Below are 26790 nucleotides of genomic sequence, written 5' to 3'. Positions count from 1 at the left end.
AATTTTTAATAGATTATTAATACAATTGATTGCAACTTCATACAATGGCTTATGTACCTAGATTTGATACTTCACAGGACTCTGAAGATCCCTATGAGGGGATAGAGGATGAGGTTGCTAGTGAAGATAAACTGCTATTGGTACGATTATTTCACCAACATAAACGTATTGTTATTAAATTTATTAGGAAAAAGTTAGAAATTATAAGCATGGATAGATATATAGACAAGAACATCATCCCAAGAGGCATTAGAGAGAGAGTAGCCCCGGCCGAACATCTGCAAACTCTACGCATGCTCCCTGAGTGGGAAAAAGAGTGCAAAGCACATGGCCTTAGAATCATGAAAATATTTGTAAAAGAGGAAAAAATCCAATTTAAGGACGTTGAAAAAGAACTTGAGATAAGTACTCAGAAATTAAATGAATATAAAGATAAAGATTCTTTTCAGGAATTAAATGAGAGATTAAAAAAGGATATGGAAAAGGAACAGGAAAGAATCAAAGAAATTAAAGAAAAGAAGTTTAATCGGGATATTGAGGATTATAAAAATGGAGACATATTTAACTTAACTGGTCGAAAATATGGAAGCAGGCGTGGATCAGGCAGGCGTGTCGGCTTTGGCAGTAATATAGAAGAGTCAGGGACTGATACCTCAGGCCACGAGGACAGTGCTGGTTCTGGTAAACCCAGAAATAGAGATAAAAAGGGAAAATATAACAGACGTAAAAGAAACAGAAATACAAATAAGGACAAAAAACAGACTAAGGGTGATGATTCCCGTTTTTTAGGAAAAGGAAAAGGAGAAGGGGAAGACGAGGAAGAAGAAGAAGAGATAGGGATGCAGTTGAGACAGAGGCAGAACAAAGGGGGGTCGTCCCGCTAGATGCAAGTGAAGGACGCCCTAAAGTTTCAATGGACGTGATCAATTTGACACAAGAGGAACTATCTGAGACACAAATCTCCCTTTTACGAAAAGGGCTTAGCTTCTGTCCAAGACAGAATGGCTGTGAATTCGAGACCTTTAAAGATATCCAATTGTTTTTACGTAGGGTTCTTCTGAGACGCATGCACCTTTCTGATGCCTCTAGTGCATCCCTGGATAAAGGTAATCCCCCTGCCCCTATAGATATAGATGATTTTGATCTAGAAGATTTATTTGAGGAAGCTGAAATGGCCAGTCGCCCTAGAACCTTGCATGTTAATGTTTTCCCAAAATCAAAGTACATGCCCCCCCTGAGTTCAAATAGACATGTGTCCATGTTTATGGACCTTGTGGCTGAAGATTTGAAAAGTATTGATTGGGATAAGAAAGCTCGGGATAATTTAACACGGACAGAAAGAGAGGCCCTAAAAGCGCTCCAAACCAACCCTAAGATCATTATAAAAAGAAGTGATAAGGGAGGTAATGTCGTTTTGATGACAACCAGCAACTATGAACAGGAGGCTAGAAGACTACTTAATGATAGATCAACCTATGAGAGGATTAATGCTAGTCCCTTTAAGGAATTGATGGAAAAAATCAACCTCAAAGTCCAATGGGGCTTTCTTGAAGGCGTTCTAACAGAAAAAGAACTAAAATTTCTAACCATAAATGAATATACAATTCCTACTTTTTATTTTTTACCAAAAACCCATAAAAATTTATTGAACCCCCCGGGCCGCCCGATAGTTTCGGGCAATAACGGCCCTTTGGAAAAACTAGCTAACTATGTTGACCTTAAAATTAAAGATATTGTGACAGCTCTACCTTCTTTTGTAATGGATACCAGGGATGTACTGGCAGGCATCGAGGGTGTGTGCGTTGAAGAGAGCTGGCTACTGGTGGGACTAGATGTAGAGTCCCTATTTACCTCCATCCCTAACTCTAGGGGTTTGGAGGCTCTTGAATTCTACTTAATAAATCATTACTCGGGTTACGAGTCCCATGCCGAGTTTGTCTTGGACTCCATGAAGCTAATCCTGGAAAATAACTATTTTGAGTTCGGTGGCTCAATATACAGACAGAAGAGGGGCGTTACAATGGGGGCGGCGTGCTCCCCGGCCTACGCGTGCCTTCACCTAGGATACTGGGAGCAGGAGGTTGTGAGGTGCACGCGTGGATACGCGGAGCACGTCGCCCTCTGGATACGTTATGTGGACGACATCTTTCTCCTCTGGAAAGGAAATGATTTAGAATTAAAAGAATTTGTAGCAGAACTCAACTCGAACGATAGGAACATCTTCCTTACTTATACATATGATGCTGGAGAAATCTCCTTCCTTGACCTGATGATTAAAAAAGTAGGGACCTCCCTAGAGACCTGTACATATAGAAAACCCACAGCGGGTAATACCCTTTTGTCGGCATGTAGCTCTCATTTACCCGCCCAAAAATGGGCCGTGCCCACTGGGCAGTTTCTGCGATTACGCAGAAACTGCAGTAATATTAATGATTTTGAAAGAGAGGCGGGTGAACTGAGGGCTAGATTGCTGGCAAGGGGTTATCCAAACAGGATTATTATCACCGCATACAAGAGAGCCCTCGCTAAAAATAGGGGGGATCTTTTGAAAAGAGCTGAGGAACAGCAGGGGATATCCCCATCACAACCTAGAACGGTAAATACAGCTAATTGTGTGTCAAGAGTTGTGACCCCATACAGTGCTCACTATACGGAGATAAAAGAAATTTTACAGAGACACTGGCATCTCCTAAAAAGAGACCCAATTACGGCAAAAATAGTTGGGGAATACCCACATATGGCTGCAAGGAGGAGCAATAATCTAAATGATCTCCTGGTTAGAAGTGAATTTGGATGGGGTGGCCCCTCTATATGTAAAATGTCTAAAAAAGGTATGCACAAATGTTTGGATTGTGATATGTGTCGCTATGTCCTCAAGAGTAATCGGTTCTCAAATTTTGATGGATCAAAATCCTTTTGGGTTAACGATTATATTTCATGTAATACCTCTCGGGTTGTTTATCAGATTAAATGCCCATGTAACTTAATTTATATTGGGAAAACATATAGATCTTTAAACACTAGGATTGGTGAACATATTTCTAATATTAAAAGTACCAATGTGGATAAAAAGAAACTGAATCCTCTGGCTCTGCACTTTAAAACTACCCATAATTCGGATGTGTCCGGTCTACGTTTTATGGGCATATACAAACTTAATATCAGCCCACGTCGTGGGGACTACGATACCCAACTTTTAAGAAAAGAATCGATGTGGATTTATAAATGTGAAAGCTTATATCCAAAAGGGCTCAATAGGGATCTGAATATAAAATCTTTTTTGTAAAAAACGCACGGACGCGGACATTAATGCCCTATAAACGTAGACAAACTGCCCTGTTGTCATTTCTAAGGTGCATATAGCCACTATGGCCAGTAGGTGGCAACGAACGGACTGTTTTAACTCACATATGATTGGCTTGATAGCCATAAAAGGATGCACACCCCTATCTACGTCACGTCTGAAGAAGTCACGTGGGTCGTGACGAAACGCGTCACGTGACACACGGCGCTACCCGGAAGTGTGTCCCGGCTCTGATCACCCGCACCTCCGCTTCTCTTCCTCCCCCCGCATTACGTCCGACACCACCAGGAACTCTCACAGCGCCGCAGGCTGCCCCAACGATGACCGACATACCGGTGTGGTGAGATTATACATACGGCAGATTTGATGAATGGCTGCTTTTCACTCCGGGAGTTGTTTGAATATAAGTTGTGTTGAATCGGCGGGGAGCGGAGGTTTGACACGTTTGCAGTGTCAGTAATGAGATGCGTAAGCAATTGTATTGCAGAGGTACACAATGACATGTATGGACATGCGGGTTGATCAGTAGCGCCACTATCGGTGACCTTACCTGGTTCGCACCTGGATGCAAAGTTATTGTTGGGCCTGAAGAAAGGAACAAGCTTCATATTTACATGCATGCAAAAGGACTATATAGGAGTGCACTCCGGTCTCACGCAGTAGTCATAGCCCCATAGCTGCTCCAGGGATTGTTTTTAAGGGAGGGTATATGTTGGTTTGTTTTGTATGTCCATAGGCCATAAGAGGTTGCAATAAATTTTTGATATCTTACTATTACACCAGCTCTGAGCTCCCTATATTATTCTTCTTTTTGTCGACATTTATACATGGGTGAGACGAGCCAATTAGAGGTGATATCCCGTACCCTCACATTTTTTTGCCCGGATACTTTAGGTAGTCCTTTTCCAGTACATAGAAGCATTAATATTGTACAATCAAGACTGTATTATTAACGGGCACCTTAAAGAGAATCTGTACTCTAAAATTCTTGCAATAAAAAGTGTACCATTCTATTCATTATGTTCTCCTGGGCCCCTCTGTGCTGTTTCTGCCATTCCCTGCTGCAATCCTGGCTTGTAATTGCCAGTTTTAGGCAGTGTTTACAAACAAAAGACATGGTTGTTAAAAGCTTGTGATAGGCTCAAGTAAGCAGAGTGTGTGAGGCACACAGAGCTTGCAGGGGGCCTGGAGAGGGTGTGTATAGCTTCTACCCAATCACAAGCAGCACAGCACATTCCAGCCAGACTGCCTGAGCCCGACAGACCCGACAGAGGAGAGAAGATTAGATCATATAACAGAGATAACACAGCCACTGTGCAAGTAGGAAAGGCTGCAGTAAGCCAGACCACATTAGAACAGGCATAGGAACGTATAGGATAGAAGAAATAAGGATGAACATTTTGTTACAGAGTCTCTTTAAAGCCTGGTACACACTTTCAATATTGATTGGCCAACCACTGACCAATTTTGCTACCTCCATATAGTAGGAGGGTTTACCCACACAATCTGCTCATAGTGTTCAAAATCTGCGTTGAACAATCAAAATTGATGGTGTGTACCAGGCTTAAGTTGCATTAAATGATCACAGTCATTTGTTAATGTAGCCACTACCAAATCTATGGAGTAGTAACTGAGTAAAGTAGTAAACTGAGTGAATATACAGTACTTTTGCTAATCCCTCATATTATATAGAAGTGGCAACACTGTATCATTAGTGAGCACATTTACTTGTGCTTATTGCACACATATGGATGTTCCTGAAGAACATCCTTCCTAATTCTCCTTCCGTTCCTCTCAAAGCCCAGCCGTGCAGCATGCAGACAGCTCTGTGCACAAGCACTGAGCACACAAACCAAGCAGTTGAATTGTGCCTGTATTGAGAAGCTAGTGTACAAGTGCTCGGGACTACATGTACGGAGCGCTGACCTGAAAGCTGTACCGTAATTTTTTAATTTTTTTTTTATCAGCTTAAATAGTGATAAATAGCAAGTATAAGATGGATTTGCTGTACTGAATCAGGGAATAGGGTTTTTTGGGGGTTTTGTGATGAGTTCAGGTGTGCTTTAAATGAGAAGCTGGAACCAGATTGTGTTACCTTGTTTCTAAATTTGATGAAAGTGTGCAGAAATTGTGTTAATGTTTCTAGTTGTACCCTATTCTTCTGCACGTGAATTTGTCCCTTAAAGGAGAGTGTTTGACATAAAATATGTCACAATCATTTTGGAGGTGAATAAGTGATACAGCGGCACACTTCCAGAAACAGAACATCATATTTATTTTGAATTTATATACATTATTGCAGCATAGAGACTATTGTCCATTCACCTCAACCATATTCTCTTTTTTCGCTTGAAATATTGTATCTTTTTTATTACTGGCAGGAAATGAATCTGATAGTAGGTCAGAGGAAAAGATTTACTATATACTTGCTGACTTATATCATACTGTTGAAAAAAAGACATTTAATTTTAAAATAAAAGGCACTGCAATTAAACTTATAAGATTAATTGTATGTTTATTTTCAGTTTAAAGTGAACCTTAAAGAGACTCTGTAACAAAATTTTCAGCCTTAGTTCTTCTATCCTATAAGTTCCTTTGCCTGTTCTAATGTGCTCTGGCTTACTGCAGCCTTTCCTAATTGCACAGTGGCTGTGTTATCTCTGTTATATGATCTAATCTGTTTTCTTCTGTCGGCTCTGTCGGGCTAAGGCTGGAATGTGTGGAATGTGCAGGGCTGCTTGTGAGTGGATAGAAGCGATACACACCCTCTGCAGGCTCTGTATGACTCACACACTCTGCTTATGTGAGCCTATCACAAGCTGGTTAATTTGTTTGTAAACACTGCCTAAAACTGTTAATTACAAGCCAGGATTGCAGCAGAGAGTGGCAGAAACAGCACAGAGGGGCCCAGGAGAACATCATGAATAGAATGGTATGCTTTTTGCTGTAAAAATTTTAGAGTACAGATTCTCTTTAAGTCACATTAAAAAAAAACGAGTTTTAATCACCTGGAGCTTCCCTAAGCCCCCTGCAACCGATCGGTGCCCACGTAGAGTGGCTCCGATCCTCCTGGACCCGCCGGCGGCCACTTCTGGTTTCGCCGTCACCGGCCGACAGGCTGGGAACGCGAGTGTTTCTTCGCGTTCCCAGCCACAATAGCGCCCCCTATGCTGCTATTGCGGCCTTTCTTGCCGCAATAGTAGTATAGGGGATGCTATTGTGGCTGGGAACGCTAAAACTCATTTTTTTTTATGTGACTTAAGTGCCACTTTAAGATCTGTATTTTTAAGACTGAATTCTAAACAGCAGCCATGACAGTCTGATGTAAAATCTGCTTTGTTCAGCTGCTGAACAAAAAAATGTAATAACCCATTGAATGTTTCAGAACTAAAATCTTATCAGTATTGTTTCCTCAGCCAGATAATAGTTTTACCTTATATTTACTTTTCAATAAATCAGCTAAATTCGATTTTTGGTTTGGCTGCCTCATTTGCATGGATCAGCACTAGTTTTTTGTTTTACCACTTAATGTTAGGAATGACCAAAGAGATGCAAATACTTCTGACTTTATGCAAATTTATGTACATTTTTATGCAGATATATTCAGCTTTAAATTGGACCAATCCATTTAAACCTGGGTGGGACTTGATTGGTCCAATTTCAAGCTGCATATATTTGCATAAAAATGTGCATAAAATTGCATAAACCCAGAAGAATTTGCATGTCATTGATATGTATCATTATACTTTCTGTACAGGACATCAGACAATTCCAGGATCGGAAAGGAAACAGATCACAACGGATGCAAATGGATCCAATGTTAACCTATGGATCTGTGCACACATGATCCGCTGAATGGACTGCAAGTTTCTTGCTGCACCAAATTTTCCGGACCGTTGAGCCCAGCGGAACGGAAATAGAAGCTTTAGCACTGCATTGGGGAGCAACGAGAAAACGGAATGTTTCTTCACACTAGTGAACCATTCTAAATAGAAAAATCCACTTTAGGGGTAGGGGTCTGGGGGGGGAGGGGGATACGGGGAGAATTTTCCTGATTGACGTCAGGAATAGAGATGGCTCGAACCTCCGATTTTTCGGTTCGCGAACCTCCGCAAAAAGTTTGGTTCGCGAAAACTTTTCAAAACCGCAATATACTTCAATGGGGAGGCGAAAGTGATGGAAAAGATATTTTCAAGGGTTCTAACACCTGAGTTTTTGCATGGCGGAGTGGAATACACGCCAAAAGTCCCTGGGAAAAATCCGGATTTGACGCACAGCTGCGTTTTAAGGGCAGAAATTACATTGCATGCTAAATTGGAGGCCTAAAGTGCTTTAAAACATCTTGCATGTGTATACTTCACTCAGGTAGTGTAATTAGTGTACTGCTTCACACTGACCGACCAAACTCACTGTGTAACGCACCACAAACAGCTGTTTGTGTAGTGACGGCCATGCTGGACTGGTGCGCACCATGGCCAGAGTGCAGACGATAGCGGTTTTCAAGCCCATATGGTCGCCGGGCTGAGGTAGCTCAATCACAGAACAACAGTGACTGTCCAGCTGATCGAATTTGGTCTGTCCACAATTAAGCAACAACCTTATTATCGAGACACTCATATAGCCGGCGGTCATTGCTTCATTGTGATACGCAAGCCCCTTCACCGCGGCAAGGTACAATCAAGAAGGGGAATTGACACATGTACATGCCTTTTGTTTTTCTTGATGCAGCTGCAGTACAGCCAGAAAAATTAGGAAGGCGTGTATATGCACCAGAAAAATTATTATAGCGGCCGCTGCTAGTGCCTGGGGTCCTGGACATTGTTGGTGGTGGCGGAGAAGGCAGTCAAGCGGCCTGCAGGCAGAGATGCTGTGTGTGGGGACTGACTTCGTTTTCGGGCGGGCAGTAGCCCTCCGGAAACCATGCCTCATTCATTTTGATAAAGGTGAGGTACTGAACACTTTTGTGACCTAGGCGATGTCTCTTCTCAGTGACAATGCCTCCAGCTGCGCTGGATGCTTGAGGCAGGGCAAGACAGAAGTTGGATGGCAAATTGGGACAGCTCTGGCCACAGGTCAAGCCTGTGCACCCAGTAGTCCAGGGGTTCATCGCTGCTCACAGTGTCTACATCCACACTTAAGGCCAGGAAGTCGGCTACCTGCTGGTCGAAGCGTTTGGTGGAGGGTGGATCCGGAAGGGCTAAGGCAAGACATTGGACTAAAGAATGTCTGCATGTCGCTAGAGCGTCCTGTCCTTGCCTGGGTGGACATAGGAGGAGGAGGGTTGCTGGCAGTGGCACCTTTATTCCGTTGTGCTGTGACATCACCCTTGAGCGCACTGTAAAGTATAGTTGACAGCTTGTTCTGCAAGTGCTGCATCCTTTCTGCCTTCTGGTGATCTGGAAACATCTCCGCCACTTTGTGCCTATACCGGGGGTCTAGTAGCGTGGCCACCCAGTACAGCTCATTACCCTTGAGTTTTTTTATATGGGGGTCCCTCAACAGTCTAGACAGCATGAAAGCCGCCATCTGCACAAATTTGGATGCAGGCGTACTATCCATCTCCTCTTGCTCTTCCTCAGTGATGTCAGGTAAGTTCTTCTCCTCCCCCCAGCCACGAACAATACCACGGGAAAGTTGAGCAGCACAAGCCCCCTGCGACACCTGCTGCAGTTGTTCTTCCGCCTCCTCCTCCCAAAAAAACACCTTCCTCATCATCTGACTCCTCTTCCCCACACGACTCTTACTCCTCCTCCTCCCCCCTCTGTGCTGTCGCAGGTGTTGAGGAATCATTTGCTTCTGCAGAGAATTGATCCCACAACTCTTCCTCCTGTTCCTGTTCACCCTCCTGCAAGCCTTGGAGGTGTCACAACTAGGTCCGCTGCACAGTCACGTACTCCCTGCTTGCCAGTGGTCACACGGTTGACCCAATGGGCTGTATAAGTAATGTACCTGCCCTGACTGTGCTTGGCAGACCAGCCATCCGTGGTCAGATGGATCCTTGACCCAACACTGTGTGCCATAGATGACACCACTTGCCTTTCAACTTCATGGTACAATTTGGGTATCGCCTTTTTTTGAGAAAATATTGTGGCCTGGTATCTTCCACTGCGGTGTCCCAATGGCCACAAATTTTCGGAAGGCCTTAGAGTCCACCAGCTGGTATGGTAACAGCTGGCGAGCTAACAGTTCCGCCAAGCCAGCTGTCAGGCGGCGGGCAATGGGGTGACTGGCAGACATTGGCTTCTTCCGCTCAAAGATTTCCCTCACGGACACCTGGCTGCTGCTGTGTGCAGAGGAGCAGGAACCGCTCAAGGTGAGAGGCGGAGTGGAGGAGGGTGGCTGGGATTGTGAAGGTGCAAGGGAGAAAGCGGCTGAAGATGATGCACCTGAAGGAGGAAGAGGAGAAGGAGGGTGGCTTTTCTTTTGTATGCTGCTTTTCCTCCGGTGGTCTTCCCATTGCAGTTTGTGCCTTTTCTCCATGTGTCTTCTTAAGTCAGTTGTACCTACGCGGGTGTTGGCCTTTCCACGGCTCAATTTTTGGCGACAGAGAGAACAGATGGCATTGCTCTGATCTGAGGCAGACACACAAAAACATTTCCACACTACTGAGCCCAGGGGTGTGGGCACTATCGTGGCATCAGCAGCTGACGTTGAAGTGCATGTTGGCTGGCTGTCCATAGGTGGCGATACATGGCGCCGGACACTGCCACCAGCTGTTTCTGACGACGAGCTCCCCCTGCTTCCTTCAGGAACTCGTCTCCTCCTACTCCTCTCTGACTCCCACTCTGAACTGTCCCCCTGTTCATCTCCTCTATTGGGAACCCACGTAACATCCGTATCATCATAATCATCCTCCCCAGCTTCGACTTGCCTCAGACACCTCATAAACTGCCCCAACAACAGGTACTTCATCATCCTCCTCCTCACACCTTACGTCCAAAGTGTTGCCTAACTCAGACATATGAGGTGGTGTAACTTGCTTAGCGCCTTCATCTTGTTGTAACAATAATGGCTGTGCATCAGTGAATTCCCCACCAAATATCTCCTGCGAAGTGTCAAATGCAGGGGATGTGGTGCTTGTAGTAGCGCTGGTGGCTGCGGAAGATGAGGTGTTCTGTGTTAAATAGTCAACCACGTCCTGACAATCTTGGAAGTTGATGGGACATTCCTTCTTAGCGCCTTCCTGCTTAGCGCCTTCATCTTGTTGTAACAATAATGACTGTGAATCAGTGAATTCCCCACCAAATATCTCCTGCGAAGTGTCAAATGCAGGGGATGTGGTGCTTGTAGTAGCGCTGGTGGCTGCGGAAGATGAGGTGTTCTGTGTTAAATAGTCAACCATGTCCTGACAATCTTGGATGTTGATGGGACATTCCTTCTTCAGAGCACTATACCTTGGGCCAGGGCCGCACAAAATCACGTCAGCACGACCTCGAACAGACCTGCCAGGTGTCCTGCCTCTGGGTCTGCCTCTGGCTCTGCCTCTGCCTGTTGTTTTGTCCATATCGGGTGGGGTGAAGTGAAAGGTATGCACTGACTTGACTAATACAATGTGCAGTCACACAGGTGCAGTGAAAGGTATGCAGTGACTGGTATTATAATACAATGTGCAGCTGTCACACAGGTGCAGTTAACAGGTATGCATGGACTGGACACAGCGTGCGGTCACACAGGTACTGTAAACAATTATGCAATGACTAGTATTACAAATGTGCAGCTGTCACACACACACACACACACACAGGTACCGTGAACAGGTGCAGTGACTGGTATATGATATAACACTGCTTGCGGTCACGTAGGTAGGTGCACTACTGGACAGGTATGCAGTGATTGGTATTACAAATGTACAGCTGTCACACACACACACAGGTGTAGCAACTGACTGGTATATAACACTGCGTGCACTCACGTAGGTTGGTAGGTGCACTGAACAGTTGGGTATGCAGTGATTGGTATTACAAATGTGCAGCTGTCACACACACAGGTACCGTGAACAGGTGCAGTGACTGGTGGTATATAACACTGCATGCGCTCACGTAGGTAGGTAGGTGCACTGAACAGGTGGGTATGCAGTGATTGGTATTATAAATGTGCAGCTGTCACACACACAGGTAGTCACTGAATGTACTGGGCCTGGCAGTGGCACAGTAGGAATTACCAAGTGGCCAAGGTCCAACAGCTGCGACTGACTGACAGGGCTGTATATGCAACACAAGTGTCTGTGGGACACACACACAAAAAAAAGATTACAAGAACAACATTTGCTCTCAAAAGAGCTGTTGAGGATGAGGAGTGCTTTTTAGCAATAAGTATCAGCAAGGAGCAACCTAACAAGCCTAACACAAGAGCCTAACTATGCTTTCCCTATGTCAGCAGGTTCTCTCCCTTCTCTAATTACTGCAGCCACATGAGTGAGTGAAAAGGCTGTCGCTGCCTGCGTTTTATAGGTGGGGGGGGCTCTCCAGGAGGGAGTGTAGCCTGATTGGCTACCCTGTGTCTGCTGATTGTGATGTAGAGGGTTTGACCCTAATGATGTAGTATAGGGGGCGGGTCAAACTCGCATATAGTTCGAGGTTCACCGCGAACGCGAACCACCAAAGTTCGCGGTCGAACCATTCGGGCCATCTCTAGTCAGGAAGTACACAAAACATCACTACGCAAAAGTGCTTTTCTAAGCAAATTGCTCTGAAAGCACTTAGAAAAGCGCTGCAACGAAGGGGGGCCCGGTCCACCTCCTGCGGCAAGGGACATATCAGCTGCCAGGGGCTGGAGGAAGCCCCGGGTAAGTAGATCCTTTTTTTTTTTTATTTTGCTCGTACCTTCCATTTAACTCTGGCATGGATATGGCCATCGAGCACTGGAATTGGACATCCCTGTAGTAGACAATAGCAGCCTTGCATTAGGAAGGAAAGTTCCATTCAGCTAAAAGCTCTGGCATGTACAGAAGACAACCCCTAGCTCAGGGGTTGTAGCTCTTGTAAAGAAATGTGGAGACAAAGGCCAAATACTGTGCACTTTATCCCTTTCCTTCAATTAAAAGCTGGTACACTTTGGAAAGTCTGTACTGTGACAGCCAACACAGTACACTTGGAGCTTAGACAGTTGCAAAATGTTTTATCATTGCAGTTACACTTTTAAATGTTAAGACAGATGTTGGATAAAGATTGATGCATTGCACAATTTTTAACCAGCTTCACTTTAATTGACAGTGTGTGTGTGTGAGATCTGTGTCCGGCGAATCGCAGGTAACAATTTTCTGGTGTTTCAAAGCCCCGGTACAAGGCTTTTTCCAGGAAAACTTGGTCTAATCACCTAGTCACTTGTCTGTAGAGAATGGCTGCTGACACAATGCACAATGGCATCTGGAATAATTACCCCATTTTATCTTGTAGCTTGCTCCTAATCCTCTACCTACACCTCTAATCAGTGTCACACTCACACGGTGGCTGGCTGAGCTGAGATCTTACTGACAGTTTTATTATACCAGCTAGATTCCTGTAAAATAACCCATAAAGGCTTTTATCTATTCTCAGTGACACCAATTTACAATTTATTTCCTAAATCAAAATTAGTGTTCAGAAGAATATCTTCCCCCAATCTCTGGTCTGTACTGAATCTAATATATAGCTATATATTCTCTTTCTATATACATGTATCCCAGAGTAAATTTCACTTTTGGACAAATGTACATCTTTTAATGTATGCTTACCTATTTAGTTTAAATATTACAGTGTTTTGTTGCAGTGTTCTTTTAAGCAATTGATTATAAATGTGTCCCCAGAGCACCCACAGTGGGTTGCAAAAGTATTCGCCCCCCTTGAAGTTTTCCACATTTTGTCACATTACTGCCACCAACATGAATCAATTTTATTGGAATTCCACGTGAAAGACCAATACAAAGTGGTGTACACATGAGAAGTGGAACAAAAATCATACATGATTCCAAACATTTAAAAAAACAAACAACTGCAAAGTGGGGTCTGCGGACTTATTCAGCCCCCTGAGTCAATACTTTGTAGAACCACCTTTTTGCTGCAATTACAGCTGCCAGTCTTTTAGGGTATGTCTCTACCAGCTTTGCACATCTAGAGACTGAAATCCTTGCCCATTATTCTTCGCAAAACAGCTCCAGCTCAGTCAGATTAGATGGACAGCGTTTGTGAACAGCAGTTTTCAGATCTTGCCACAGATTCTCAATTGGATTTAGATCTGGACTTTGACTGGGCCATTCTAACACATAGATATGTTTTCTTTTAACCTCCCTGGCGGTAAGCCCGAGCTGAGCTCGGGCTATGCCGCGCAGGAGGATTTCTCAGGGTCTGCTGGGGCGATTCGCCCCATTCAAAGTGCTGTGCCGCTCTGCTGCGATCGCCCGCACGCAGCAGCTGAAGAGGGCCCCCGCCAGAGCCCTGCGCTGCCCGGATCAATGAGTTCCGGGCAGCGCTATGGGCTGGATCGAGTGCGCATGACGTCAGGACGTCGGCTGACGTCCATGACGTCATGCCGATCGTCGCCATGGCGACAGGAGAAGCCAAACAGGGGAACGCGTTATATACGCGTTCCCCTGTTTGCTATTGATGCCGGCGACGATCGCACTAGAGGGCCACATGCGCCCTCTAGTGGTGTTTCATGTAGCTACCACTCTGGTAGCTTTACATGAAACAAAAAAAAAAAAAGGATTTTTGCCCATTTTCAAAAATAAATTAACCGCCAGGGAGGTTAAACCATTCCATTGTTGCCCTGGCTTTATGTTTAGGGTCGTTGTCCTGCTGGAAGGTGAACCTCCGCCCCAGTCTCAAGTCTTTTGCAGACTCCAAGAGGTTTTCTTCCAAGATTGCCCTGTATTTGGCTCCATCTATCTTTCCATCAACTCTGACCAGCTTCCTTGTCCGTGCTGAAGAGAAGCACCCCAGAGCATGATGCTGCCACCACCATATTTGACAGTGGGGATGGTGTGTTCAGAGTGATGTGCAGTGTTAGTTTTCCGCCACACATAGCATTTTCATTTTGGCCAAAAAGTTCCTTTTTGGTCTCATCTGACCAGAGCACCTTCTTCCAAATGTTTGCTGTGTCCCCCACATGGCTTGTGGCAAACTGCAAATGCGACTTTTTATGCTTTTCTGTTAACAATGGCTTTCTTCTTGCCACTCTTCTGTAAAGGCCAACTTTGTGCAGTGCACGACTAATAGTTGTGCTATAGACAGATTCCCCCACTTGAGCTGTAGATCTCTGCAGCTCGTGCAGAGTCACCATGGGCCTCTTGACTGCTGTAACAAACATTGGAGAGGCAGTTGCGGTGAACAGCGCTACCACCGCAGCTTCCTCCAGCTCTCTGCCTAGCAATCTCTCCGTGCCTCGAGCGTCTAGCACGCCGAGGACGGGTTTGTCAGCTGCACATAAGGTCGCCTTATCGTGTGCGCGCGCGCACAGACACGACCTTTATGCGGGGAGGAGGCGCGTCAGCTGACCGGCCGGTTGGCTGATGTCAGAGGAGACACTCGCCGCTCCTCATTGGCTGAGAGGAGTAGGCGTGAAGGAGGGGTCTCCTCTGCTTCATAAGCCAAACTGAATCACTCGCGAATACTTGGTGTTAGCGCTCAGACCTTAGATAGTTCCGGTGTGCTTTGTTCTCGGAGGAACCTGGGGATTTCACACAAGATAGGAATTGTTTGATAGCTATAAGATTATTCATTACTGTGTTATTATCTGTGCATGACTCTGGCTCGTTCTGACTACTCTTCTGCTCAGTGACTCTGTACCTCTGCCCATCTGATCTTGCTGCCGACTCGGCCTGTTTAAACCTTCCTGTCTCTGCCTTCCGATTTTGTACCGCATCTGTCTGTCTGTTGCCAACCCGATTAGTCTGACCACTCTACTCTCACCAGAGGGCCCTTGACTCTGGTGAGGGGCGCTGTACTGTTAGTACCCACCAGCTCCTCTGGTGAGGTATAGCTAAACCTATCAGTACTACTGTTGCACCAATCACTATACTTGCTATTGCTGACACATCAGCTGTTTGATATACCTGCATTATAGGTGATTCTGCAGATCACCATATAATCAGGTATACATGGGTTGCAAAAGTATTCAGCCCCCTTGAAGTTTTCCACATTTTGTCATATTACTGCCACAAACCTGAATCAATTTTATTGGAATTCCACAAGAAAGACCAACACAAAGTGGTGTACACATGAGAAGTGGAATGAAAATCATACATGATTCCAAACATTTTTTTTTACAAATAAATAACTGCAAAGTGGTTTGTGCATAATTATTCGGCCCCCTTTGATCTGAGTGCAGTCAGTTGCCTATAGGCATTGCCTGATGAGTGCTAATGACTAAATAGAGTGCACCTGTGTGTAATCTAATGTCAGTACAAATACAGCTGCTCTGTGAGGGCCTCAGAGGTTGTCTAAGAGAATATTGGGAGCAACAACACCGTGAAGTCCAAAGAACACACCAGACAGGTCAGGGATCAAGTTATTGAGAAATTCAAAGCAGGCTTAGGCTACAAAAAGATTTCCAAAGCCTTGAACATCCCAAGGAGCACTGTTCAAGCGATCATTCAGAAATGAAAGGAGTATGGCACAACTGTAAACCTACCAAACTAAAAATACAAGATTTCAGATATAAAATCTATTTTCTAAATTATAATAATAAATAGCAGTCTTTTTTCAGCTGCATGATGACAAATATAAAAATGTTTACACTTATTGGAGAAACCCCTCCCTTCCTTTCATATTGCCGGCAAATAATCCGGCAGACTGGTAGAGTAGATGGTGTCCAGCAAAGGAGTAATTGCTAATGGCTGCCACCTGTATAACCCTAGTTATGCAAAGAGGAGGGTGAAAAGCATGCACCGAAATGCTCATAGGCTTGAAGGAGTGTTTATTTATATTTGAATGTGTCAGAGTGGTTCAACTAAATATTTTGAATTAAAAAAATGTTTGGTTTGGGTCCACTTTAACTTATAAGCTGGCCATCTAGCCCTTGCACCATTCCAACTTTGGATATATTTTTTATACTGTTGTGTTAAAGGCAGGCATGCTTGCTTAGCAGGCAGGAGACCTCCAGGTAATTGCTGAGGTGTTGTAAGCTGTATTTTGTCTTTATAAAAAAAAAACAGTGGCAGTTGACACTGTGAATTTTGTGTCTTAGGACACCCTGGCAAGTGACCATCATTTTGCCATCTTATACACAGCTTACCTTCACTTATTGTCCTGTCCCTTAACCATTTCAGCCCACGGGGATTTTTCACCTTATGCATCAGAGCAATTTTCACCTCCCATTCATTCGCTAATAACTTTATCACTACTTATCACTATTTATTAATCTATATCTTGTTTTTTCCACCACTAATTAGGCTTTCTTTGGGTGGTACATTTTGCTAAGAATTATTTTTTTATAAATGCATTTTAACAGGAATATGAAGAAAAAATTTAAAGAAAATCATTTATTTCTCAGTTTTCGGCCATTATAGCTTTAAAATAATACATGCTACCATAATTAAAACCTATGTATTTTATTTGCCCGTTTGTCTCGGTTATTATACCATTTACATTTTGTCCCTATCACAATGTATGGCGCCAATATTTTATTTGGAAATAAAGGTGCATTTTTTCAGTTTTGCATTTATCATTTACAAGCTTATAATTTAACCTCCCTGGCGGTAAGCCCGAACTGAGTTCGGGCTATGCCGCCGGGAGGCACCGCTCAGGCCCCGCTGGGCCGATTTGCATAATTTTTTTTTTTGTTACACGCAGCTAGCACTTTGCTAGCTGCGTGTAACCTCCGATCGCCGCCGCTACCCGCCGATCCACCGCTATACGCGTCGCCGCAGCCGCCCCCCCCCCAGACCCCGTGCGCTGCCTGGCCAATCAGTGCCAGGCAGCGCCGTGGGGTGGATCGGATTCCCCTTTGACGTCACGACGTCGATGACGTCGGTGACGTCATCCCGCCCCGTCGCCATGGCGACGGGGGAAGCCCTCCAAGAGATCCCGTTCTTTGAACGGGATCTCTTGATCTCTGATCGCCGAAGGCGATCGGAGGGGCTGGGGGGATGCCGCTCGGCAGCGGCTATCATGTAGCGAGACATTGTCTCGCTACATGAAAAAGAATTTTTTTTTTTTTTAAAAAACGTATTTGCTGCCCCCTGGCGGATTTTAATAAATCGCCAGGGAGGTTAAAAATTGTTCGTAGTATACCCCCTTCACATGCTTATTTAAAAAGTTCAGACCCTTAGATAACTATTTATGTTTTGCTTTTTTTGTTTTTTTAATTGTAATTATTGTTTTTCATTAAAAATTTTATTTGGGTAATTTTTTGGTGTTGGGAAATAAACAGTTAATTTTTAATGTTATAATATGTGTAAAATGGTATGTAAAATGTTTGCAGATGTAGTTTTACTATTTGGCCACAAGATGGCCATCTTGATTGTTTTTTCTCCTTGTGCTTCTCGCTAACCGTAAGCACAAGGAGGACGGAGAAACTTTTTTTTTGCAGAAAGACTGAAGCCTCTAGTAAGAGAGCATCGTTTTTTCTGCTGGGGACACGGATCGGTGATCGGGAACGATGTTCCCGTTCACTGATCCCAGGGCCACTTGGGGACAGCACGGGGCGCGCCCACGATCGCGTGCTGGAGCGCGCCAAAGCACGGCACCGCAGCAGAGCAGCCGCCTGGACGTGAGGATCACGTCCGGGCGGCTGAAATGGTTAAAGGATACCCGAAGTGACATGTGACATGATGAGATAGATATGTGTATGTACAGTGCCTAGCACACAAATAACTATGTTGTGTTCCTTTTTTTCTTTCTCTGTCTGAGATAGTTAAATATCTGGTATGTAAGTGGCTGACTCAGTCCTGACTCAGATAGGAAGTGACTACAGTGTGACCCTCACTGATAAGAAATTCCAACTATAAAACACTTTCCTAGCAGAAAATGGCTTGTGAGAGCAAGAAAGAGATAAAAGGGGGAATTTCTTAACACTGTAGTCACTTCCTGTCTGAGTCAGGACTGAGTCAGCCACTTACATACCTGATATTTAACTCTTTCAGGCAGAGAAAGAAAAAAAGGAACACAGCATAGTTATTTGTGTGCTAGGCACTGTACATACACATGTCTATCTCATCATGTCACATGTCACTTCGGGTATCCTTTCACCCTATAGATTGTAAGGCCAATTGGTCACCAGGACTCTCTTCCCCTTTTGTCTCACAATGCTGTGTAATAAGCTACATAAACTGTAATCCACCATTGTCTTGTTCACTGTTGTATTGTTTATATTGCATTGTTATGTCTTTTATTCTGTTGTACAGCACAGGGTTCCATTTATTTTGGGTAAGCTGGGCGAAAAAAGGATGTTATAGGAAAATGGAAACCTGGGCAATAATGATTGTGGGACTACTTACATTTTGGATGTGTACTGACAGTAAAGTTGTTGTGACCCCAAGAATCCTTGACTTAGGTGCCCATATGGATCCTTGGGCTTTGGGCAATTGCTTAGTTTACCCCGTTGGGAGCGCCATCCCTAACCAGAAGTGAGAGAAAGTCCCTGAAATGGGAACATGGAACAGTAAAAGTTCAAAAGAGATTCTATCCTATTCCACAATATTTTTTTGTAAAGTTAGTTGGGCTTCTAAACATATTTTATTATTTGTTGCTATACAGGTCTAGTGGAGCTTTTAGCAAGGACCATGTTTAAACTTTAAGAAACAGGTCATCTATAGAGCTCTCAGGTATGCTACTATTTGCAACTAACAGTCAGCATTGACCAGCAATAACGTAAAATGTGTACACGTGCTATAATAAACTCAGAGGCCGCAGTTGAGAATCGAGCATGTGCACAGGTGTGTCCTGAGCTTGATTTAGGATCTGGAATGCAGAATCTTTAAATGGCAGCGACCCCTGAGTGCATTGTTCCCCTTCTCACCACTCCTCCTCTTGTCATTCCTCCTCTTCTCCCCATAGCAGCAAACACATTGCTCTCCTACAGTGTTTAGCCTCCGAAAGAATTGAGTCTCAACCCCCTGCCCACATTTTTGTATGCACTTTTAGTTGTAACTAACTACAAAGAACTGTTAATAGCGTTAGTATATGTAATATCATACGCTATTCAAATTCCTTCCAAAAAGGCTAAATGCATCACATAATGATACACATGAAAATGGCCATTCCAGGTTATCAGAATCATCTGTGTATCTTAGAAGTTGGTCACCATGCACAGCTTCTTTCTGCTAGTAATACTTTAATTTAGAACCACAACAAAATTTGAGCATTTCTAATGACTGCAGCTCTGATGTAACACAAGCACAACTTTTGCATGATATGTATGATATGCTATTTTCTCTTTTAGGGCCCAGGAGAACCCCAAGATGTGTTCCTGAAGGTTGCTGGAGGGCCTAGCCCACAGATTAAAAAGTTCTTTGTGGCCCTTTATACGTAAGTGACCTAATTCTGTGGATAACATTCTTTGTGTTAAAGCCCATCTAGAGGCCAACTTTAAAAGAATATCTGTGGGAGGGCAGCATTATACTTACACTGCAGAAAGTCTTCATCTGGTCCTCAGTATTCCACTTCATTCTTTATGAAGGAACTCGCTGTCCTAAAAACAAATCACAAAGATGCCTGTTGGTGACTTGGACAACCATCTTCCAATAATATTTGAACTATACATTTGGAACAGACTGATCCTTACACTGCATTTCTCAGATCTCTGCTTTGCTCTGTGCTGCTGATTTCGATGCTTTTCATGCCACCCAAGTGGCCTTTTTCATTTTCACTCTAATGCAAGTTGATATTTAGAATTTCTCTTAGGTCACGCTGTTCCTCTGCTAATGACAGACTGGAAGACACAAAATAACCAAAATGATAACATTAATATACAGAAGTAGAAAGGCCAGCCATTATATAAACAGTTTGCTAGCCATGAAATGTTACAGACGTGAAAAGACAAATTCAGCTCTAGGCACACTGCTAAGTTACAGAATGTGTGAATATCTTAAAGAGAACCCGAGGTGGGTTCTATAAACGCTAATTGCACACAGAGGCTGGGTCTGCATATACTGCCCAGCCTCTATTGCTATACCAATCCCCCCACAGGCCCCCCTGTGCTCTGCTTGACCCCTATAAATCATATGCCGAGCTGTCGACACGCAGCGTATCGCAGCCGGCAGTTTATCTCTGCATCTGTCAGTCTCGGCACTCCCCCGCCTCCTCCATAGCGCCGGTCCCCGCCCGCGTCCCTTCCCTCCAATTAGCGGGGAGGGAAGGGACGCGGGTGTGGACCAGCGCTATGAAGGAGGTGGGGGAGCGCCGAAACTGACAGATGCAGAGATAAACAGCTGGCTGCGACACACTGCGTGTCGACAGCTCGGCATATGATTTATAGGGGTCAAGCAGAGCGCAGGGGGGCCTATGGGGGGATCGGTATAGCAACAGAGGCTGGGCAGTATATGCAGACCCAGCCTCTGTGTGCAATTAGCTTTCTTAGAACCCACCTCGGGTTCTCTTGAAAGAGGAACTTCATCCCAATCAGTATCTGATAACCCCCTTTTGCATGAGAAATATTTACCTTTTCTCGAATAGAGTATCAGGGACTTCTGTATGACTGGTATTGTGGTGAACCTCTCCCACACTGTGATGTCAGGGTCATGGCCCTGACAGTTTGCTGTCTGTGAACCTCATTGCATTGTGGGAAATGACCACTGTTTCCAACTGCCAAACAAGCAGCATCTCCCTCTCTCATTAAACAAACATTTCACAGAGATCACCTGGCAGGACTAAAGATGTGGCCACCTGTGATACATTTTAGAATGTAAACTAACTAAAATAATGTATAAATTAATATTGTACAAACAAAAGCTATTTTATTCCATACATTATTTTCACTACAGTCCGTCTTTAAAGAAATCTGTAATACTGTCCAACCAGTCCTGTGATCCAGATGGATATAGACAGGGTAACATGAGAGCAGAGCCAGCAACCTAATCTTGCTAATTCTCTATTCTGACAAATGTGGACTGCTCTGGGCATGCTGAATGGACTGCGCAGATCAGCATTCCACTAATGAGTCATCACTGTGCTGTAGATCTCAGTGTGAGATCAGCAGCATGGTGTCACTCCTCTGTTTCTTAATTTAAAACTGCTGTGCAGAGAATCAGAGGCCTCAAGTCAGAGGGAGTGGGGCCATTGCTCAAGCAAAAGTACAAGCTTGGTTTCTGACAGTGGCAGCATGATGCACCATATTAAAGGGAACCTTAACTGAGAGGGATATGGATGTTTCCTGTTAAACAATACCAGTTGCCTGGCAGTCCAGCTGATCTCTGTGACTGCAATAGTGGCTGAATCACACCCTGAAACAAGCATGCAGCTAATCCAGTCTGACTTCAGTCAGAGCACCTGATCTGCATGCTTGTTCAGGGGCTGTGGCTAAAAGTATTAGAGACACAGGATCAGCAGGAGAGTCAGGCAACTGGTATTATTTTAAAAGGAAAAATCCATATCCTTCTCAGTTTAGGTTCCCTTTAACATAGTTTGGTTGAAAAAATACATACATCCATCAAGTTCAACCAGAAGGAAAAAATATATATATCCTGTACCCCCACACATCCCAGTTGATCCAGGTGGTTGGGGTAGTCTGAAAGCACAAAGTGCCTTTTCAGTATATATGCTCTTGGTTTAAAGGGATACTGTAGGGGGGTCGGGGGAAAATGAGTTGAAGTTACCCGGGGCTTCTAATGGTCCCCCGCAGACATCCTGTGCCCACGCAGCCACTCACCGATGCTCTGGCCCCGCCTCCAGTTCACTTCTGGAATTTCTGACTTTAAAGTCAGAAAACCACTGCGCCTGCATTGCCGTGTCCTCACTCCCGCTGATGGCACCAGGAGCATACTGCGCAGACCAAACACCATACTGGACTTGTGCAATACACTCCTGGTGACATCAGAGGGAGCGAGGATGCAGCTGCGCAGGCGCAGTGGTTTTCAGACTTTAAAGTCTGAAATTCCAGAAGTGAACCGGAGGCGGGGCCGGAGCATCGGTGAGTGGCTGCGTGGGCACAGGATGTCTGCGGGGGACCATTAGAAGCCCCGGGTAAGTTCAACTCATTTTCCCCCGACCCCCCCTACAGTATCCCTTTAAGCTCTTTAATATAGTGACAAGTGTACTTTAAAGGGGATCTAGCTGGCTTTTTATTATATTTGTTTTATTTACAGTAGGCTAATCTTTTACATTCTCCAATTTCATTTTTGAAGCTTCATCAAGTTGTGTGTTTAGTAATGTTTTATGAACATAAGAAAGTGTCCATTTCAAAGGCAGTCCATGACTTATAGTGGACCCTGTTGCTCTTTATGGAGCTACATATACTACAGACCAGCAGGTGTAGCTCCAAGTAAATATACAAGTCTCATTTGGGATATTTTATTATTTACCTGATTAAAACATTTCCCAAAGGTAATTCTACATTTGAAGCTGAATTCTAGGAATATGGAAACTCAGCTTGTACACTTACTGACATCCCATTCCCATAGATATGTTTTAAGTCTATTTTACAAGGGCAGCTGCAGGCAATGTTTATGTCTCTTTTACAAAGGAGGGCTGCAGGCTATGTTTTAGGTCTTTTTTTTACAAGGCCAGCTACAGGCAATGCTTTAGGTCTTTTACAAGGGTAGCTACAGGCAGGGGTCGGACAAGGTTCTCTAGCACTAGAAGCAGAGGTTCCAAAGTATGCCCCCCCCCAAAAAAGCAAGAACTGTACCCACACAGTATAGGTAGCAACTTCCACCCCAGTACAATAACCAGATATGCCACCATAAAGTATTAGGCACCCCCTCCCCATTATAATAACCAGAATGTGCTCCCCTCCCCAATGTATTAGTCAGGTGATCTCCCTTACCCCCCTCCCTTCCCAGTAGTAACCAGATGTACCTCCATCCCTCCCCCCACACTATAGTAAACAGATGTGCCACTATTCCTAGTATATTACCCAGGTGTTCTCCCTTATCCCCCTCCCTTCCCAGTAGTAGCCAGATTTACCTCCGTCTCTCTACCTCACAGTATAGTAAACAGATGTGCCGTCCTCCCCAGTAAATTAGCCAGGTGTTCTCCCTTATCCCCCTCGATTCACAGTAGTAGCCAGATTTACCTACATCCCTTTACCCCGCTGTATAGTAACCAGATGTGCCTCCCTCCCCAGTATATTAGCCAGGTGTTCTCCCTTATCCCCTTCCCAGTAGTAAAGAGATGTACCTCCATCCCTCCCTCCCACAGTATAGTAAACAGTTGTGCTTTCCATGAGAAAATGTATGCGTGCTCAAACACCAAGTTTAACCCTAGCAAGTCTGGCTTTGCAAATCTGGCCTAATTGGCTATTCATGAGACAATGCTCATGCAAATATGCATTTGCTTTCGCATGCCAAACTATGCAGGGTCAAAAAAACAATTCCGCAAAGCGGTCGCCCTGCGGGAATTAGTTCATGCTACATTAGCACTATCCAGGAGCGCCACGGGGAGGCTTCCCAATGCCCCCATACAACCAGGCGCTCTCACTGCCTGGGAACCACAGCGACACCCTGGAGGGGTAGGCTGGGTGGAGCAAAAGACCCCCCCCCCAGAGTGGCCAGCGCCGGGGAGAGCCGTCCGCACCCACCTCCCAATATTAAAAACAGGCACTTACCTTAACGTCCATTGCGTTCTGCTACATGCGCATTAACTTGGGGGCACCACATGAGAAAGGAGTGAAGCATGGGTCACCCCAAGCTTTGGAGCTCAGGGATGGCTCACATACAACACTCCAGTGGGGGGGGGGGAGGACAGGCACAGACAACTCACTCCAGGGCTCACACCACCAGAGCAAGCCATCAGCCACCTGCCTCCAAAGGATACAACTACAAAAAATGCTTTCCATGAGAAAATGTATGCGTGCTCAAACACCAAGTTTAACCCTAGCAAGTCTGGCTTTGCAAATCTGGCCTAATTGGCTATTCATGAGGCAATGCTCATGCAAATATGCATTTGCTTTCGCATGCCAAACTATGCAGGGTCAAAAAACCAATACCGCAAAGCGGTCGCCCTGCGGGAATTAGTTCATGCTACATTAACACTATCCAGGAGCGCCACGGGCATGAACTAATGTAGCATGAACTAATTCCCGCAGGGCGACCGCTTTGCGGTATTGGTTTTTTGACCCTGCATAGTTTGGCATGCGAAAGCAAATGCATATTTGCATGAGCATTGCCTCATGAATAGCCAATTAGGCCAGATTTGCAAAGCCAGACTTGCTAGGATTAAACTTAGTGTTTGAGCACGCAGAAATTTTCTCATGGAAAGCATAGTAAACAGTTGTGCCCCCCTCCTCCCAGTTTAGAAGCCCAACCCTCCCCTGTATAGAAGCCAGGTGTGTGCTTCCTTCCAAGGATAAGAAGCCAGATATGCCCCCTCCCTAGTAACCAGATGCACCCTTGCCCCCCACCCCTTCCAGTATATGAGCCAGATGTGCCCGCTCTCTCCCCAGAATAAGAAGCCAGATATGCCTCTTCTCTCCCCCCTCACCAGGATAAGGAGCCAGATGAGCCCACACTACCCCCCCCCCCCCCCCCCCTCGATAAAGCAGGGCTGTGGAGTCGGTACAAAAATCTTCTGACTCCAACTCCGACTCCAACTCCTCAGTTTATGAAACCACGACTCCAACTCCGACTCCGGGTAACCAAAATGGCCCCGACTCAGACTCCTCGACTCCGACTCCTTAGTCTAAAATTTAACAGGGCTGTGGATTTTGTACAAAAATCACCCGACTCCCGACTCCTCAGTTTATGAAACCACGACTCCGACTCCAGGTGCCCAAAATTGCCCCGACTCCTCGACTCCGACTCCAACTCTGACTCCACAGCCCTGCGATAAAGTAGCAAATTACACCCCTCTCCCCCCTCCTACTCAGCATAAGGTGGCCAAATGACCAGATGAGCCCCCTGTCCCATTCCATAGAATAAGGTAGCCAGCCCCCTCATTCCCCCCATCCCAGGATAAGGTAGTCAGCCCCCCTCTCCCCTAGCCAGAATAATGTAGCTGGATAAGCTCCCTCTCTCCTTCCCCTCCCCAGGACAAGGTAGCCAGCCCCCTCTCTCCCCAGAATGAGGTAGTCAAACAGCACCCTCCGCCCAGGATAACGAGACCACCTCCCCTTTCCTTTCAAGATAAGGTAGCCATATGAGCCAGCCTCCCCTTCCACAGCAAAAAGTAGCCAGTTGTGCCTCTTCCCTCCCTTTCCCCAGCTTTATGTAGGCAGTGCAAAGGTAGCACTCATTCACCTCTTCCTGCTTCCAGGCATTTCAGGTCCCGTCTGCTCTCTCTGTAGTGTGGCTTCTCTGTATTTCTGCTTCACAGATTGGGCACTAGAGCCCATGCAGTGCAGTGACACTACAAAGGAGACAGTTGGACCTGTAGCGTCTGGAACCAGGATGAGTTGAGTGAGCGCTGCCTGTCCACTGCGCTGCAGGAGGGGAGGGGGCGCACAGAGGGGAGAGGGAACACGCTGCCAGGTTGCCACACATCACTGGCACACAGCGATGCAGGAGGGGAGCTCTGAGGAGAGAGAGGGAAGGATAGATGTCAGGCGTCAAACGCCCTGTCAATCATGCGCTCAGAGGCTGTAGCCTGTCCAGCCTCTGCCCGGCTCTGGCTGCAGGCAATGTTTTAGATCTGTTTTACCAGGCCAGCTGCAGGAAATGTTTTAGATCTATTTTACAAGGCCAGCTGCAGGAAATGTTTTAGGTCTATTTTACAAGGCCAGCTGCAGGCAATGCTTTAGGTCTATTTTACAAGGGCGGAAGCTGGCAAGGGTGGCTGGGTGCTCGCATATACTGTATTCAGCACAAGCAGTGAAGAGGCTTCAACCCCATGGTGGCATGGCTGAGCATGATCGTAACTGCACATGTGACACGCAATGTTTCTTTGCTGTCTAATAGCCGCACCTTATGTCATGCGCTGACACAGGTGTGATTCCGAATGCTGCCAATCTGCTGCATTACATTTCAGCTATTTTGTGCTTGTTTTCCACATAAAAAAGTTCATGATACTGACAGCTTTACCATTGATTTTAGCACTGGTTCTGTCACAGTTGAAATGAAGAGATTACTCAGTGGCTGGATAGTGTATAGTACAGTACTAGGTAAGGCAGTTTTCCCCTGCGAGTCCCGGGTCTCTGTCGGCTTTTGCGTTCATGTTCAAATGTTTTTCCATGAACGTTTCCGCGTTTGCAGCAGCATGTACTGTATGCGAACTAGCGTGCCGTGTAAGAAAAAGCAGAAACCTGTGCGATTTGAAAACACGCAGAAAAAGATGAACGCAAAACGCGAATGGTCACAGCGCACGTTTCAACAGCCTGTAAAATCTTGCACATTTTGCCATCCGCGGCAAAATGCACACAAATGCGTGTGTATTCCCTAAACTAACTTCACTTACCTGGGGCTTCTACCAGCCCCCTGCAGC

General features: G+C 45.2%; 1 protein-coding gene and 1 long non-coding RNA gene across 4 annotated transcripts in view; one reads left to right on the top strand and one right to left on the bottom strand.

Moving 5' to 3' along the window:
• Positions 1-20145, bottom strand: part of LOC137521364 (uncharacterized) — a 47306-nt gene extending 27161 nt beyond the window's left edge. The window contains exons 1-2 of the long non-coding RNA XR_011022110.1: positions 20003-20145; positions 19845-19909 (exon numbers count right to left, since the gene is read on the bottom strand). This is a non-coding gene — a long non-coding RNA (uncharacterized lncRNA). The remainder of the gene's footprint in view (positions 1-19844; positions 19910-20002) is intronic.
• The window catches only part of NPHP4 (nephrocystin 4), a 486557-nt gene that overhangs the window by 430982 nt on the left and 28785 nt on the right, over positions 1-26790 (top strand). For all 3 annotated transcript variants that reach the window (XM_068240494.1, XM_068240492.1, XM_068240493.1), the window contains one exon: positions 19661-19746. In XM_068240494.1, the coding sequence (XP_068096595.1) occupies positions 19661-19746 (86 nt within the window). The remainder of the gene's footprint in view (positions 1-19660; positions 19747-26790) is intronic.

The sequence above is a fragment of the Hyperolius riggenbachi genome, chromosome 6 (assembly GCF_040937935.1).
Source record: "Hyperolius riggenbachi isolate aHypRig1 chromosome 6, aHypRig1.pri, whole genome shotgun sequence".
Taxonomy (NCBI): domain Eukaryota; kingdom Metazoa; phylum Chordata; class Amphibia; order Anura; family Hyperoliidae; genus Hyperolius; species Hyperolius riggenbachi.
Note: the sequence above shows the minus strand (reverse complement) of the source record. Positions and strands in the feature narration are given on the sequence as shown.